At 43.2% G+C, this 16,408-nt stretch overlaps 1 protein-coding gene across 6 annotated transcripts in view; it reads right to left on the bottom strand.

Moving 5' to 3' along the window:
* The window catches only part of COL4A6 (collagen type IV alpha 6 chain), a 173,224-nt gene that overhangs the window by 94,656 nt on the left and 62,160 nt on the right, over positions 1–16,408 (bottom strand). For all 6 annotated transcript variants that reach the window (XM_083722019.1, XM_083722021.1, XM_083722018.1 and 3 more), the window contains exon 4: positions 14,262–14,345. In XM_083722019.1, the coding sequence (XP_083578145.1) occupies positions 14,262–14,345 (84 nt within the window). The remainder of the gene's footprint in view (positions 1–14,261; positions 14,346–16,408) is intronic.

Raw genomic sequence — 16,408 nt, 5'->3', positions numbered from 1 at the left:
TTAAGAGACTGCTACCATCTTTGACAATTGGCTATGTCAGCTGCTGCTGTAGGAGTTATTGTCCAAATCATCTGAAGGGCAACAGTATAGTGACAGCTGGGTTGTATCCAATGCTAGTTCTACTCAGAGCAGACCCACTGAAATTAATGGACTTAACTAACTTAGAATCATTAATTGCAATGGGGCCGAGTAGCTGGCGACAACCCCTTGTTTGGCCATCAAAGAAGAAAGTTTCCTACATTCTAAATCATTGGTTCTCCACCTTTCTGCTTCACAGGGTTGTTTGGGAGAATGAGCAAGAGAAGTAGAGTAAACCATTACCCTAGGTGCTAGATCCATCTGAGTATATAGTTGGAAAGAACTATATAGTTGGAAAGGATATGCAGTGCATGGTACAACTACTGCAACCCTGACAGATGATGGAACAGTTGTTGAAACTATAATCAGTGGACCCATTAGGCAAATGGGACAACACTGCCCCACTAACTTCTGCCTGCCTTCTTATTTGAACCAGTCCAGGAAGTGAGACAGCTTTTCAGCTTCCTCTTTCTTAATCTCAGTGTTGCCTTGTGGGACTCGCCAGGGAGTAGGATGGGGACTAAACTAGAATTAGTTGGCTCTGCTTGTCATTGGCCCTGGCTCTACCTACTGTTGGCCTCTTTGCCTTCCTCCTCACCAGTCCCGAGGTGCAGCAGTCTCCACACTCTAGACCCAGAGAGTTGATGCCTCTTCAATGTCATGAGAATACACAACAGGGAATGGCACTCTAGAGGTCCTCCACTGAAAATCTTAATGTATGGGTAGATACGATATGGAGATAGGTGCTCCTCCAAGCTCCCCGGTACTAAGTGTGCACATGGGATGGGGGACCTGTACTCATATGTTGTCATACTCTTCCCATCAGCCCCAGTCAATATGGACAAAGGTCAGGGATAATAGGAATTATAACACAACGATAGTGTATGTAGAGCCACAGGTTCCTCAGCCCTGGTCCACACAAAATAATCACAGCCTCAGCATCTTGGGACCAGTTTATTGGAAGGATCACCACCTACAACATATATCTACTGGATCCCAAGGTAATCATCAGTGGCTCGTCTTCAGGTACCTGCCATCAACCCAGGGGTGACAGGCAGCTATTTGTGAAAGGACCTTCTTAGATCACAACCTGGTTATGGAATACCTCCCCAGAGAGACTAGTCTGACACCTTCTTTGCACTCTTATTGGCACCAAGCAAATAACTTTTATCTTCTGAGGATTTTAAATCCTGAACTTGTAAATCCATTGATGTTTTATGTATGCTGTTTTGATGTACAGTCATACCTCGGGTTGAATATGCTTCATGTTGAGCACGTTCAAGTTGCGCTCCGCAGCAACCCGGAAGTAAGGGAGCACATTATTTCTGGGTTTTGCCACTCGCGCATGCACAGACGCTCAAAATGACATCATGCGTATGCACAGAAGCAGCGAAAAACGACGCGTGTGTGTGCAGATGTACTGTTGCTAGTTACGTTTGCTTCTGGATGTGAACGGGACTCCGGAACGGATTCCGTTCACATCCCGAGGTACCACTGTATAGTTATCCAGAATGCTTCACAGAATGCTTCAGAGTCTTTCTCAGCCCTACCTGGAAATGCTGAGGTCTGAACCTGGGACCTTCTGCAAGCAAAGCAGATGCTCTAGCCACTAAGATACAGCCTTTCACTCCTAAGATGCTCTACCAATGAACTATGACCCTTATCTTTATCTAATGCTGATTTTTTAATTTTGGATTTTATTTCTGTTCTGTGGAATGCACGTTTGGCAACTCCTCACCATGATCAACTCCCACTCAGAAACAGATGTCCCCACTGTGGAAGGATGTGTGGATCCAGAATTGGCCTCCACCGTCACTTAGGGACACTTAGGGACACACTGTTAAGACCATATTCATGGAAGACAATCTTACTTGGCTACGAGTGATCACCAAAGAAGAAGACTATTGTATTTTGATGTTTTACAAAACTTCAAAATACAATAATAATCACAGAATAATAGTAAAAAAGAACAGTCTTATTGAATGATACAGAGATGCCGTTAATAGATAATTGGGAGACATCCAGAACATGATCAGAGACATTAAGACCCAGGAACTGTGTAAGATCATAACAACTAAGGACAAAAAATTAATTTGGATAGTTAAGGTTATGCCAGTAATTACATCTGTTGTAGCTTGAATAAAGTTGTGTCAGATATGGTGATAACAGATGCATGAAAAATAATTAGATGTTCAAGACAGCGTTGCCTTGAGAGCAGATGTTACCAGCTACAGAACGTAAGCAGACAACTATTTAAAAACAAAACTCAAGAGTTAGTTTTAAAGCACACAGTATTATAACATCTGACCAGATAATCTCAGCCACATTGATGTATTTCTTGACATGTCCAAAAGCACTTGTAGTCATCTCATCTTGAGCTATCTCATTAGCCATCTTTCTTTGAAGATGGTTTTAAATAATTACATGGAATTTGGAGAACCAATAAACCTTTTTTTAAAAAAAAAGCACCAGCTGATTTAAATGGAAAGTTTGTGCCACATGATATATTTATCTGGATGAAAATCAGGGGTATTAAAGATGTTACTGTTTGGTTCTAAGCTGGCTTTCTAAGAATATCATTGCCTCTCCTGAAAAACCTTTGCAACTAGATATGCCACCAGAAGGACACATTAAGAACACTTTTTAAAAATTCAGTTTTGCTGTTCAAATAACTTAGTAAGGCACTCAAGAGCATCTGCAGGAAACCCAGACCCTTCACCCCAACAGCTTGTGATAAGCATCTTTAGCATCAAGATTCTGATTCTTTTCCTTCTGAAAATGATTGTCTGATTTGCCACTCACAAAATTCCATTTAAAAAAATAAATAAATGTATGCAGATGGGGTGGGTGGGAACGCATGCACCAAATGGTGGCAAAATTAAAATGAACATCAAAACACCAGCTGGAAAGTCCACCTACACATCTTTAGACAAAAAACATAACATTATAAAGTCAAGCAAGGTCATATATTGTTTAGCACAGATATGCTTTTCAGAGCTGTGATCAATTACATGGCAATTAATAAAGATGAACAATCTGGGTGAAAGTGTAGCACTAGCACAATAAACAGTGGCAGCTGCAGGAGTGTCTCTTCCTTACAAAGTGGGAAGGATTATATCACATTTGGTTTGCTACTCTTTAAACCAGGTGCCACAAGACAAGACACTTATTTTTCTTGCAGGAGACTAACATGGCTATCCTTTTGGAATTTGTATTATTCTAAGTTTGGTTCAGGGACGCAGGTGGCGCTGTGGGTTAAAGCCTCAGCGCCTAGGACTTGCCGATCGAAAGGTCGGCGGTTCGTATCCCTGCGGCGGGGTGCGCTCCCGCTGCTCGGTCCCAGCGCCTGCCAACCTAGCAGTTCGAAAGCACCTCCGGGTGCAAGTAGATAAATAGGGACCGCTTACCAGCGGGAAGGTAAACGGCGTTTCTGTATGCGGCTCTGGCTCGCCAGAGCAGCGATGTCACGCTGGCCACGTGACCCGGAAGTGTCTCCGGACAGCGCTGGCCCCTGGCCTCTTAAGTGAGATGGGCGCACAACCCCAGAGTCTGTCAAGACTGGCCCGTATGGGCAGGGGTACCTTTACCTTTACCTTAAGTTTGGTTCAGGCTGAATGTTTGACAAAACAAGCTCTGTTCAGTGGGGTTGAGACGTGCAAGGAAAATGTGGAAATGGGTATTATTACAAAAACCATGAAAATACCTTAGTCCTCTCATTTCATCTATTTCAAACATGCATGTCATGCTTGATACTTAACAACATCACACTGGAGGAAACAGTCCAGGGCAACTTGGACCACCAATGTCAGTGACTCGAGTTGGAGTAGCTAACTTAGCCAAAAAACTCATCATAACTTAACCAAAGCAAGAAGTTACAAATGGACACCAAGATTCCCCCATGTCCCCCTGCTTGATAGACTACCTGGAGCAGGCACCCCCAAACTCAGCCCTCCAGATGTTTTGGGACTACAACTCCCATCATACCTAGCTAACAGGACCAGTGGTCAGGGATGATGGGAAATTTAGTCCCAAAACATCTGGAGGGCCGAGTTTGAGGATGCCTGACCTGGAGGGTAGAAGAAAACTTTAAGCATCCATCTCGCCAATGCCAAAGGTCCAGGTTGTTTCATCAGAGGTGAAGAAGAAGAAGAAGAAGAAGAAGAAGAAGAAGAAGAAGAAGAAGAAGAAGAAGGTGGTGTTCCAGTAGAACAAGGGTGGGGAACACGTGGTTCTTCATGTGCTCTAGGACTTCACTTCCCATCCAGCCTTGCCAGCATCGCCAGGGATAATGGGTGTTGTATTCAGCAAAATCAGGAGAGTTCCAGGTTCCTCATCCTTGCAGTAGAAGGAACAAGAAGGGTCTGACATAGCTGTTTGGGAACCATCATGTGTATAAGTCATGATGGACCGATGGCCAGGCCAAGCCTTTTCATAGAAGGCTGGGGGGGGGGGGGGACAAGTCTTCACATTGATCAAAGTTGGCTCTAGGTAGAATCTACCTCTTGCCAGCCAGAAGTTAAAAAGAATAATCATTAGGTCCAAAATGGAAGTGGCAACTATCAGATCATGCCAAAGAAATGTTGCCAAGTTTGGACAATGTTCTTAGAGGCATACAGCTTCTCTTTGTTGACTTGTCCTTCTAACCTATTGATTCATTAATTTAAACAAATTGAAGGCATGTAATAGCATACAGGTTGTAACTCGTTAAATACACTGTTCTGCAATATGTTAATTGTGATTTTTCCTCTGGCATTTCCTTTCAGTGTTATGCAACATTAGCACACATTTACTAAACACACTTTGGAACGCATCTTAAAGACCTTTCCTGGCATTATTAGCATTATGAAAGCCATTGTTGGATCAGGATACGTTCCAGTCTGCTTCAAATCCACAATTTCTCTCTCTCTCTCTCTCTCTCTCTCTCTCTCTCTCTCTCTCTCTCTCCTCTTTGAAGAACGCTTTTGCCTTGCATCACAGATACAAACATTATTTATTTTCTAGGAAGATCCTTAGACAGACATCCTATTTGCTCCAAGCCAACTGGCACCACAATGAACTTGTTGGATTAACCATTTGACTATGAACTTAGCTTGGCTGCAGGCTTTTATGGCGGGTGAACTTCCTCACAGCGTAATTAGGTTTGCAGTTTCTGGCACTGAGACTTGTTGGCGAAGCTTTTATTTCCTGGCTTTCAGCTTGACTTTTGCCCTTGTGGCTGTCTAAATGGATGGTTCTACACCCTTATTGCTTTTGATACTCTCTTCTGAGGACCTAACTTCAGAAGAAGGGCCTAACCCTACATTCATATATACTTCTGCCTAGATTCTCCAGTGAAATTTATTTATCTATTTATGTCATAAAATTTATACATTGCTTGTTTGTAAAAACAAACAAACTACAACACCCTTCACAGAGGTTTACAGAAGAATAAAACAAGAAAATTATCAGTATAAGCAGCTATCTAAAACCTTAAAAAAAAAAGATCAGAGATAACCTAAAAACCAATCAAAACATACACCAGCATTCTACAAATCTGTGTAGGCTTGTCTAAACAAAAACGTTTTTAGCAGGCACCAGAACAAGTACACTGAAGATGCCTGTCAAATGTCAATCGGCAGGGAATTCCAAAATGTAGGTGCTGCTACACTAAAAGATTGGTTTCTTACAAATGCAGAACAGATATTATGTGGTACCTGCAGCAGTGATAGTTCTGCAGACTGAACCGTTCAAGTGGGCATATATGGGGTAAGCTTATCTCAGGGAAGCTGGTCCCAAGTTATTAAGCACTTTATGTATTTAATGTGTTTCCTTCCTTTTGCATCTTCCATTTACTCATTGATAGCACAGTGGGCTAGGAAGATATCAACAAGATTTCCAATAATGTTTCCAATAAATCCTTCACTGGCCCACAATTAGCTCTGTGGGGGTGAGGGACAAAAATGGGTGGAGGAGTGAAAAATGTCCCATTTTCATCTGAGAAATGTTGGCAGGTATGCTGACACATCCAGTGTACACATAATTTTCAGACTACAATGGCTCATGTTATCTTTGAAAAGTTACTTATATGGGAAGGGAGGTGGGGGGTAGCTCAGTGGCAGAACTTTTCAAACAGAAGATCCGAGGTTCAATGCCCAGCATCTCAAGGTAGAGATGAAGATGTTCCCCATGTGGAACCCTGGAGATCCACTGTGATTCAGTAAAGAACAGTCTTTCTCAGCCTTGGGTCCACAAATGTTCTTGAACTACAGTTCCCATCATCCCTGACCACTGGCCATGCTGGCTAGGTAAGATGGGAGTTGTAGTCCAACAACATCTGGGGATACAAGGTTGAGAAAGACTGATACTGTACTGAGATTGATGGCCCAATTGGGCCTAGTAAGATCTATTAATTTTTTGCATTTATATCCTGCCTTTTTTCTCTAGGGAGCTCAAGTGGGCACACACAGCTCTCCTCACTCTAATTTAATCCCCGCTACCAGCCTGAGAGGAAGGTTACATTGAGAGACACTGGCAAGGCCACCCAATGAGTTCATGGCCAAGTGGGCATTTGAACCCTGGTCTCCCAGGCTCCGCCCCCTATGTTGCTATGCGATTGACCAACATCCTACGCATCCACTATTGGATTTAGCATTTAGTTTTTGAAAGAAACTGCTTAGGGGACTGAACAGCAGGGCTGTACAAATGCCAAGTGCAGTCAAGTAAAGTGTTCTACTAACATCCTTTCCCCTCCAGCACAAGGCAATGCACATCTAATGCATTCCAATGCTTTGGTGTCCCTTCCTTCTAGTGAGCTCATCTACGAGCACGCAAAAAAAGAAAAGAAAAAGAAAAAGTAGTGCGTGGTTCCTTAGCAAGACCACCACTCACAAGAAACAACAGGGTTTGCAGAGCAACAGATGGATTGCCAAGTGTTCCAGAAGCAATTTGCAAGACGCCCTGGAACTGCTCCAAAGATCACAGTTTGCAAACCAGGCTTTGAGGCCATTTCAAAAGCAAGCACTTGAGATGTCCTCATTTAAGATGGGAAAGGTTTTAAAATTGGTTTCAGTACAGATAAGCCATGTGTATGCAGCTGTATGAACAGCACGGCCCCTTTTGCTAAAGTTATGGATTTTCATCTGGTTTCCCCCAACACCCACAAGGTTTCAGAGTTTTTGCAGGGATGGGAACAGCTACTTTTTATGTATTGTACTACAGAAAAAGGAGTGCAGCATGCTATGCTGGCTGCAAAGCAAAGGAATATGTTGTGAGCTGAACTCTAAGCACCAATGGAATGGGAGCCAGGACTCAAACCAGGAATAAGAGCTGGCAGATCAAAAACTAGAGCCAGGAAAGATTATTGTTGCCTGAACAGGTAGCCCTGATAGCCCTTCCTATTGAGAAGACCCAGTTGCCAGCCTAGGAGAGCAGAATCATTACAGACAAGGGAGATGCTGTGTGACCTGTAGCTTTGGTAAGTTTACTGCACAGGTGCTTGGATGGGGGTGGGGGTGGGCACAGAGCCATTTCTATCCTGGCAGCTCCCATTTTTAGCCTGCCAGGTGCAACTATGGCATAGTTGGCTCCCATTTGAGGAATGTCTACATGGGAGTAGGCAGCCCTGTATCTGACTGTGGAGTACAGTGCAGCTGTCTCCAGAGGCAGCCCAAGGGCTCTCACTGTTTCATTACAGGCACTGACAGCCAGGAAGATCAACAAATGGCCTGTTTCAAGAGTCATCCTGACCAAACACCCAGATGTTTGAGAGCAAGATATGACCAGCAGCGCCTGCTCCTCGAGATGTCTTGGCAAACATGCTCTCCAGGCTTGCAGAACTCTCACCACAACCTACACGTACACGGATCCTGTCTTGATTGCACAACTGCAATGGGGTAGGGTAGCAGCTGCAATGTACAATTTTTGTTTCACCACTATAGGCACGCACACATATGCAGCTAATGGCTGGGACTCCTTGTACTGAGTGGGAGAGGGAGGAAATGTACACTAATTGCTTAATGCCCCATTTGGCAGCAGTGAGCATTTTTGGAAATTAGAAAAAAAAGGTCTTGGTGGTTGTTAATAAAAACAACATTGGCATAGCAAGTTTGTTTGACTTACTATTACCTCATTTTCACCTGAAATTTTGCCAAATACATGTTGAATAACAGCTAACAGATGGTCGGGACTTCTTTACTTTGAAGATAATTGTAACCCCCAAGTAAAACAACAGTATTACTCTCTCCCCCCCACCCCACTTTTATGTTTACCCATTGGGAGAAAAATATATCATGATTCTTTTATTGGCTAGACTTAAATCTCTCTGACAAACACTAACATTTGCTATGGATTAGAAGATGTGCATTATCTGAAAAGGTTATCTTATTGGGTTCTTTTTTTTTTTTACAATGCAATTTCCTAAAAGATTTTTTTTAAATGCAGCAACATTGACTGTGTCAATCATATATTGACTCAGTAACCTGAGACCTGAATAAGCCTTTTGCCCACAGACACAGACCCTTTGCATGAGCAAAAAAGAAACAACTTGAGATGTCTTCAGTTAACAATAGTTTCCTGGTTCATCCAAGAAACTGTGGCTACCAGCTTTGAAACAAGCCAGGATATTAAACCATTGTTTGAATTTGGTTTAATCTCCCGGCTTTTTTCTAAAGCTGGTAACCAAAGCTTTGTGGCTTGATTAAAAATGAGAAACTGAATAACTAGAGGCTTCCTGACCTAACTGCATCTCCCATGAAGGGAAGAGCAATGGGGTTCCATGCATAGAAGATGGGACCTACTTTTGAGAGTCCCAATACCTATTCTTGAAAAGCAACCGAAGGGAGGTACTGGACAAATGAATTAGGGGGAAATGAAGTTCAAAACCAGAAAAGCAGTTAAGGGAACAGGCAGAAAAACAGTTTTGGGGGGATTCTGGGATGAAGGAAAGGGGGGCAATGAAGCAAACAGATTAGGCTGGGAGAAACAGCTGCACAGCTGCATAACAGTCAGGTTGTAAGCTGACAGGTGGCTTTAATGGCTGACTCAGATAGCTGGACCCAGGCACCTTACTCCACTGAAATGGGTCTTAGAGGATTGGCCCCATGTTTGCTGCACTGCAGTGCCCTCATGCAATATTGTGGGTATTGCACCTCAGCAGAGCAGCTGGTGCAGGTGAGCAGAGCAATAAATGAGCCTAGCTGGCTGCATCAGATGTTCTAAGCCAGGGGTGGGGAACCTCCAGCCCGCACCTGGCACAGGTTTCAGTTTGGCCAAGAGGACATTTTCCCCACACCTGATGTCCCCACAGCTGATGTCATGTGTAAGAATGCAGCTGCAAAGGAACAGCTGGTAGTCTGGGAACTCTCTGGCACAACCAAGAGGACGCATTGCCAAGGCTGATTGGTACTTAAAGTGTACCTTCAAAGGGGTTCACTTTCAGCAGTCCCCTTGTGAGTTTATCGCTGTCACATGACATTACAATGATGGTAGGTGACTGGCAGATGGGTGGTAAAAATGACCTGGAAGGGGTGGGGGAGGTTGGGGTCTGGCCTATTTATCAGATCAATATCTGCACCCCTGTTCTAGGTTTTGGGAGAAGCTCCTGGTATGCATTTGGATCTTCTTCAAATGCCTGCTAAATGCCAGCCAGTTACAGAAAGCATGCTGCTCCTCTGTTAAAACAATCTCACTGGCTACTGGTCTGTTTGGGGGCACAATTCCAAGTTATGGTTATGACCTATAAAGACCTCTATGGCTTGGCCCCAGGCCTGAAAAATCACATCTCCCTCCTAGGTGCTAAGGGTTAACACCTTTCAGTCCTATCAACATCAGTGACGCAGTTCAGTAGTAACTGCTGTGGCTGCTCCCATATCATGGAATTCACTCCGAAAAACAGGTAAACTGGCTCCCTCTTTGTTATCCTTCTGCCAGCAGGCCAACTCCTTTCTATTTCAACATGTCTTTGGAAGCGAAGGTGCAGATGATGTTGATTACTGGGCAGACTGAATTTTAATTGCTGGTTCTAAATGTGTTATGATGTATTTTAATCATTGTTTTTAACTAGTTTCCCCCCCATTACTTTGTATTATATAACAATGTTTCCGGAAGTAGAATCCTAGTTTGGAAAAAGGTGGGATATAAAATAATAATAATAATAATAATAATAATAATAATAATACAGCTGTAAATAACTAAATTAAAATATTTCCTTAGATTTGAAATATGAAGTGTTCCATATGTGCATATTATGGAGCAAAGAACAACACAACATGCCATGGAACATGCAGTTTTAGGAATAGCATTAAAATTCGGAAAAGCTAATAACTGGATACAACAAAGATCAAAAGGTACATATGTAATAGAAAAGATGTGAAGTTAAACTGGTTATATGCAGGATATGTGGCAAGAAATGACTCAAGCTGATAGAATAAAGCAATGTTCGCATGGAGACCCTACAATTTCAAAAGACAGAGGGCATGACCACCCATGTGGTGGGGGGATGATCTACAACTAATGTGGATATGGAAAAGAAACAGAGCATGCTAGAGAGAACTTGAACAAGGCATCTATCCAAAGATGGACATGAAATGCTGAAGAAGAAAAAAACAAATGTACCAACAAAGGGGTGTGAAGCAAGTGTGCATGCTGACAGTAGGGCTAGGGCCAGGCTGTGGGGGCCCACCCCACCTAATGCATTTTTTCAATATTGGGGTAAGGTCACCTGACACCCCCCATCCTTATGGCTGATTAAAAAAGATCATTCAGAAGCCACACAGGCTCTCTCCCCCTGGCAGAAGATAAGAAGACATAACCCACCTCATTACAAATTGTTCAGTTCCTGAGAAAATGTTGCATTGCCAAAGACAGAGAAGAAATTAAAGCGAAGTTCACATGACCTGTACTTTTTTGGGCTGGGATAGGATGTAAGAGGACCATATAGAACATTTCCAGTGATGTTTAGAGAAGTTATCTTCCCAGATAAGAGAGCAGGCCTCTGGAGATTGGGTATGGGAGAATGAAGGGCAGGGGGAGGTGAGGGGCTGCTCCAAGCTGTGCAAGCATTGAAAAATACATGACAGAACACAGAGCACCATGCAGGATGCATCGCCAGCTGTGTGGGTGAGCCTGTGCAAAGCCCCTTCTGTTCCTTAATGGCCCAAAAAGAGCAGAGTCAGGGGGAAGCCTTCCCACTCCCTCCTCCGCAAGGCTTGTCTGGTAATACACTCACCAACTGCTTGAAGAAGTGGGGGTGAAAACAGCAACAGCTCAGGGCTAAGCTAGCCTAAGGCTACAGGTCAAAGAGCGAATGGCAACCAGGTGGAAAATCTGCAACATTCCTTTTGCAGCTTCTGCTGATTGTTTCTTTCAGAGCACAGCTTTAATTAAGCTATCTGGTTCTCATCTTCAAGCACCTTTCACACACAGGGAGAGTATCTGGAATTTCCCACTGCACCAAATTCAAACCCTATCATCGGCTACAACAGGGGAAGGAAACCTGTGGAACTCCAGATATTGTTGGACCCCCCACTCCCATCAGTCCCGACCATTGCATACATCAACATCTGGAGGCTCCCAGGTGCCCACTCTTGGCCCAGTAAGAAGAACCAAGTGGCCCTATGGGATTTGTTCCCAATTTCTTTACCATGCTGGTTAATTCTTTGGACAATTCCACCCGCACAAATGCAGAGTATTAGCAATGGTGAAAGAGTGGGATTTCAACCTACACTTATGGGTGGAAGTTCTAATCTGCATTAATGGCAGTATTTTCATTATCATTATTATTTAATAAATTTTTATACTGCCCTTCATCCAATGCTAGTTCTACTTACAGTAGACCCAATGAAGTTAATGGACATGACAAACTTAGGTCCCATTGACTTCAGTGGGTCTGCTCTTAGTTGGATGCTCTGCACTTGCAAGGAATTGATCCTTCAGTGTGGCAGCACCTACACTTTGGAACTCCCTGCCCATTGATGTTAGGCAGGCACCTTTACTATATTGTTTCTGAAGCCTGCAAAAAACTTCTCCATTATGCAACCCACATGTTAACATGCCACTTTATTACATAAACTCATATATGGCTTTAATGCTTGGTCTTATTGGTGGTATTAATGAATATTTTATACTGTCTTTCTAAACCACGTAGATGTTTTCGTCAATTAAAAATATTTTTTGTCAAATTAAAATAAAACAATCATGCAGTGTAATTAATCCAAACTAGAAGAAAAGTTTCTGAACTTTTCCTTGGGGCCACACTGGAGAAGGCAGGCAGGAGGGCATTGAAGTATGAGGCTCACTGAGTCTTTGTTGTTATGCTAAACTATGGTTTCAGTGATACCTGAACTGAGCTAATTGCACGCTTCCATGCTGCTATAAAAATCCCCTCCAATTCTTGTTTAGGGGAGCTGGAATTTCTAGGGAAGGGTCTTGCTCCCCACCATGTCACCCCCAAAATTTTAAAGCAATGACTAGACCTAATAGTTTAGAACCCACAAGAAATAAAAGTAAAAGTTCATCCAAGTTCCCAGGTCAGTTGTGAAAACAAATCAAAATCTTTGTGACATCTTCACAAAGGATAAAACCAAGAGTTTGAACTGCAAGGTCAACAGCGATGCGTCCAGTTCAAACAATCCAGCTGAACCCAAGCAATGGAAAGAGACAGGATGATGACACCCAGTACATCCGTCAATGATTACATCATTCGTCAGAAGTTTTGTTCAAGGAGATGGACGTGATTTGGACCAAAGCAGAAAGGGTCTATTACAGCCTGCCCCAACCAGCTATTTTGGATTGCAACACCCATCAGCACCAGCCAGCACAGCTGCACGATGCTGGAGCTGATGGGATCATGGCCATGCTGGCTGCAGCTGATGGGAATTGCAGTCCAAAACATCTGGAAGGCACCAGATTCTGGAGGACTATAAAGTAGCATGGTGCAAACACCAGGTGTGCATGTTAAACTAGAACATGTGAGATCCACACACTGGGTACAAGCAGGGAACCGCTACTCTTGTCAACAAAGAAGGGTTTAGCTTTCTGTATGCAAGGAATCTTTCGCCATGAGGCAGCATTTAAAATACCCAACCTTCCAACTTTCAGTCCAAAGTGGATCAAAAAAGAGAAAAGAAAAAAAGAGTCCTATTAGCCACTAAACTCCATATATAAACTAGGCCTGAACGAGATTTACAGGAACATGCAGAAAGAGGCCCACACTACTTTAAAGAGCCATGGCTTCCCCAAAAGAATCCTGGGAACTGTGGTTTGTTGAAGTTTAATGAGAGTTATTAAAGGTAAAGGGACCCCTGACCATTAGGTCCAGTCGTGACTGACTCTAGGATTGCGGCGCTCATCTCACTTTATTGGCCGAGGGAGCCGGCGTACAGCTTCCGGATCATGGGGCCAGCATGACTAAGCCGCTTCTGGCGAACCAGAGCAGTGCACAGAAACGCTGCTTACCTTTCCGCCGGAGTGGTACCTATTTATCTACTTGCACTTTGACATGCTTTCAAACTGCTAGGTTGGCAGGAGCAGGGACCGAGCAATGGGAGCTCACCCCATCGCGGGGATTCAAACCACCGACCTTCTGATCGGCAAGTCCTAGGCTCTGTGGTTTAACCCACAGTGCCACCTGCCCGTCACACAACTAGAGTTCCCAGAGTTCCCAGGTAAGAAGGCTTGACTGTTAAGCCACTCTGTCTGGGTGTTGAGTTTCTCCTAACAACTCTCAGCACCCCTTAACAAGCTACAATTTCCATAATTATTTTGGGGGAAGTTATGACTGTCTGAAAGTGGTTTGAAACTGTTTTAAATGTATCAAGTGGATGGGGCCAGAGGGAGAAATAAGATGAGCACTGGGTCCTTCAAAGGTGACATCGAAGTTCACAGAGCCAGGGACTTTGAAATAATACGTTTCTTTTGATGTCCATACACAGGAATCTACTGTATTCTGTTTTGCAGTGAACTGGCTGGGTCTGCTGCAGCATTGGTGCAGAGATTGTAAGGTTTAAGTCTTCTATGTGAGATTTCAAAGTTTTGGCTGGGCCTGGTGTTCTCCTGCAGCTGTTCTTCCTCACTCTCCTCGCCTTATGAATCCACTAGACAGGGTCTTAAGCATATTAGCTCTGTTTTCTTTGAGAGAAAAGACAGCTGTGATAAGAAACCTGGGCACTGTTTCCTTTCACCAAAAAAAGAAGAAAAAGTCAACTTACCCGACCACCTTTCTCTGGAAAGCACTGGCAGCCTGCACTGCAGTCTCGACCCCCACAAGGTCCATTATAAAATTTCTTCCCGCCCTGTATGGAAAAGGACAAAAAATTAGCTAACATTTTCCCTTCCAATTTTTTCCTAAGTTATACAGCACATAAGAAATGGTTTATTTCATTTCCATTCTGACATGTTTGCAATGAGCTTGAAAATTCACTGGATCGCAAATCTATCAGTTTGTACCTTTAAAAAAAACACCTAGATCATACTCTGAGAAACAGAGCGATATGAAGGTTCCTGACTTTAAAGAATCAAAAAGATTTTTTTTATACTGCATACAAATTCCTCCCCCGAAATAATACGTAAATCACAGAACACTTATTGCAGCAATGTACAACTATAGCCCTAAAATCCTGATGAAATAAATAAAACCACTCACAGCAGGACACAGTGCCCTAAAACACTAAAGCAGAAAGTTGAATAATTTCCTTACAAGCAACACCTCCATCGCTGGAGTGCATGTAAGCCTGTCCTGTCCCCACCATTTTCTGGTGCCGAACATGGCACATACATGCATGGTCAGGAATGCATCATATGCAAAAAAAATTAGAGTCGCCTGCATACACTTTACAGCAAGTCATTGTGGTGATAATCATGATTTCATGCTAAGCCACACTATCCTTTCTACCAGGGATAACCATTGTGGGGACAACCAGGTGTTGAACTATGACTCCCATCAGCCCCTGTCAGCATGACCAATAGTCAGGGACAATAGGAGTTGTAGTTCCACAACATTTGGAAGAGACCACTTTGGCTACCATACCTTAAATCATTCCCACTTTTTATTTTTAAAGAGCAGTTAATGTTGTCATTTTTATCTTAAGGAAAAACAGCTACATTGGATCCCAATCCAGTGAAAATCCACCACACCTATTTGACCCCAAAGTTGTTGTTTGTACCTTTGGGGCCAACGCAGGGGGCCAGAGGGTAAGCATGTGGAGCATGGGTAGGAAAACTAAGGCCCGGGGGCCAGATCCGGCCCAATCGCTTTCTAAACCCGGCCTGTGGATGGTCAGTGTGTTTTTACATGAGTAGAATGTGTCCTTTTATTTAAAATGCCTCTCTGGGTTATTTGTGGGGCATAGGAATTCGTTTTCAAAATATAGTCTGCCCCCCCCAAGGTCTGAGGGACAGTGGACTGGCCCCCTGCTGAAAAAGTTTGCTGACTCCTGGTGTGGAGGATTGCCCTGTAAATTGAAACTAGTATACTCTACTGAAATCTTAACATTTGATGTTAAAGGTTGGGAACACTTGAATTGGTTTTATTATGAGTGCTATGCATGGATATTTGGCAGCGCACTTGTACACCAGTTCGTTAAAAAAAGGGGAGGGGGGAGAATCCCCTGTGATCATATTGTTTGAATGCATTTTTGTGCAACATTTATTCTGCTTTTTACAGTTACATACATCAACTGTTGGTTTGGGAAACATTTCTTCTTTTTGGAAGCTCCAAGCTTTGTTAGCAGGTCTAGAGCCAGCTCTGTCATTGGGCAGAGTGAAACAGATTCAGGTGGTAGATGCTAACGAGTAGGTGCTAAGGGGCATAAAGCAGACAGAGCTGTGTGTGATATGCAATCTGCATTGTACCCCCATGCAAAGCTGTATCATGGGAGAAAGCTTCAAGTGACAATACAGTTGGCTTTTGGTACACAGAACAGAGGAGTTACAATCTTGTCCTTGGCCTCACGCAGGAAAATGGCTTGAGCAGAGAAAGAAATCAAAGCAGTTTTCTTTGGAAATGTGTTTATTTGCCCAAGCTGTTCCCTGAATAACAAAATCTGATTTTAGCCACAGAGAGTTTTGTAGGCTGTTTATTTTCTATTTGATAGCATGATGTCACTTATACCCTTTTACCATTGCTACTTGATCTGGTTTTGTTTCTTGTGATTTTCTCTTGTTCCTGTCTTTGTATCTGCTGTTAGTTTGTCAAACTGTATTGTGTGCCACCTTGGAAATTGTATTTAAAATATTAGAAAGCAGGTTATAAATCTTTATTCATTTCAAAGACCAGAAGCTTCCAGTGTCTGCCAAAAAGGCCTGGAGAGGGCCTACGGGCTCAGATTGCACAGACTCACTAACCTAATTTGCTGCT

Source organism: Podarcis gaigeae (assembly GCF_964106915.1).
Source record: "Podarcis gaigeae genome assembly, chromosome: Z".
Classification (NCBI taxonomy): domain Eukaryota; kingdom Metazoa; phylum Chordata; class Lepidosauria; order Squamata; family Lacertidae; genus Podarcis; species Podarcis gaigeae.
The sequence above is the reverse complement of the archived record's forward strand: the minus strand, read 5'-3'. Positions and strand labels throughout refer to the sequence as shown.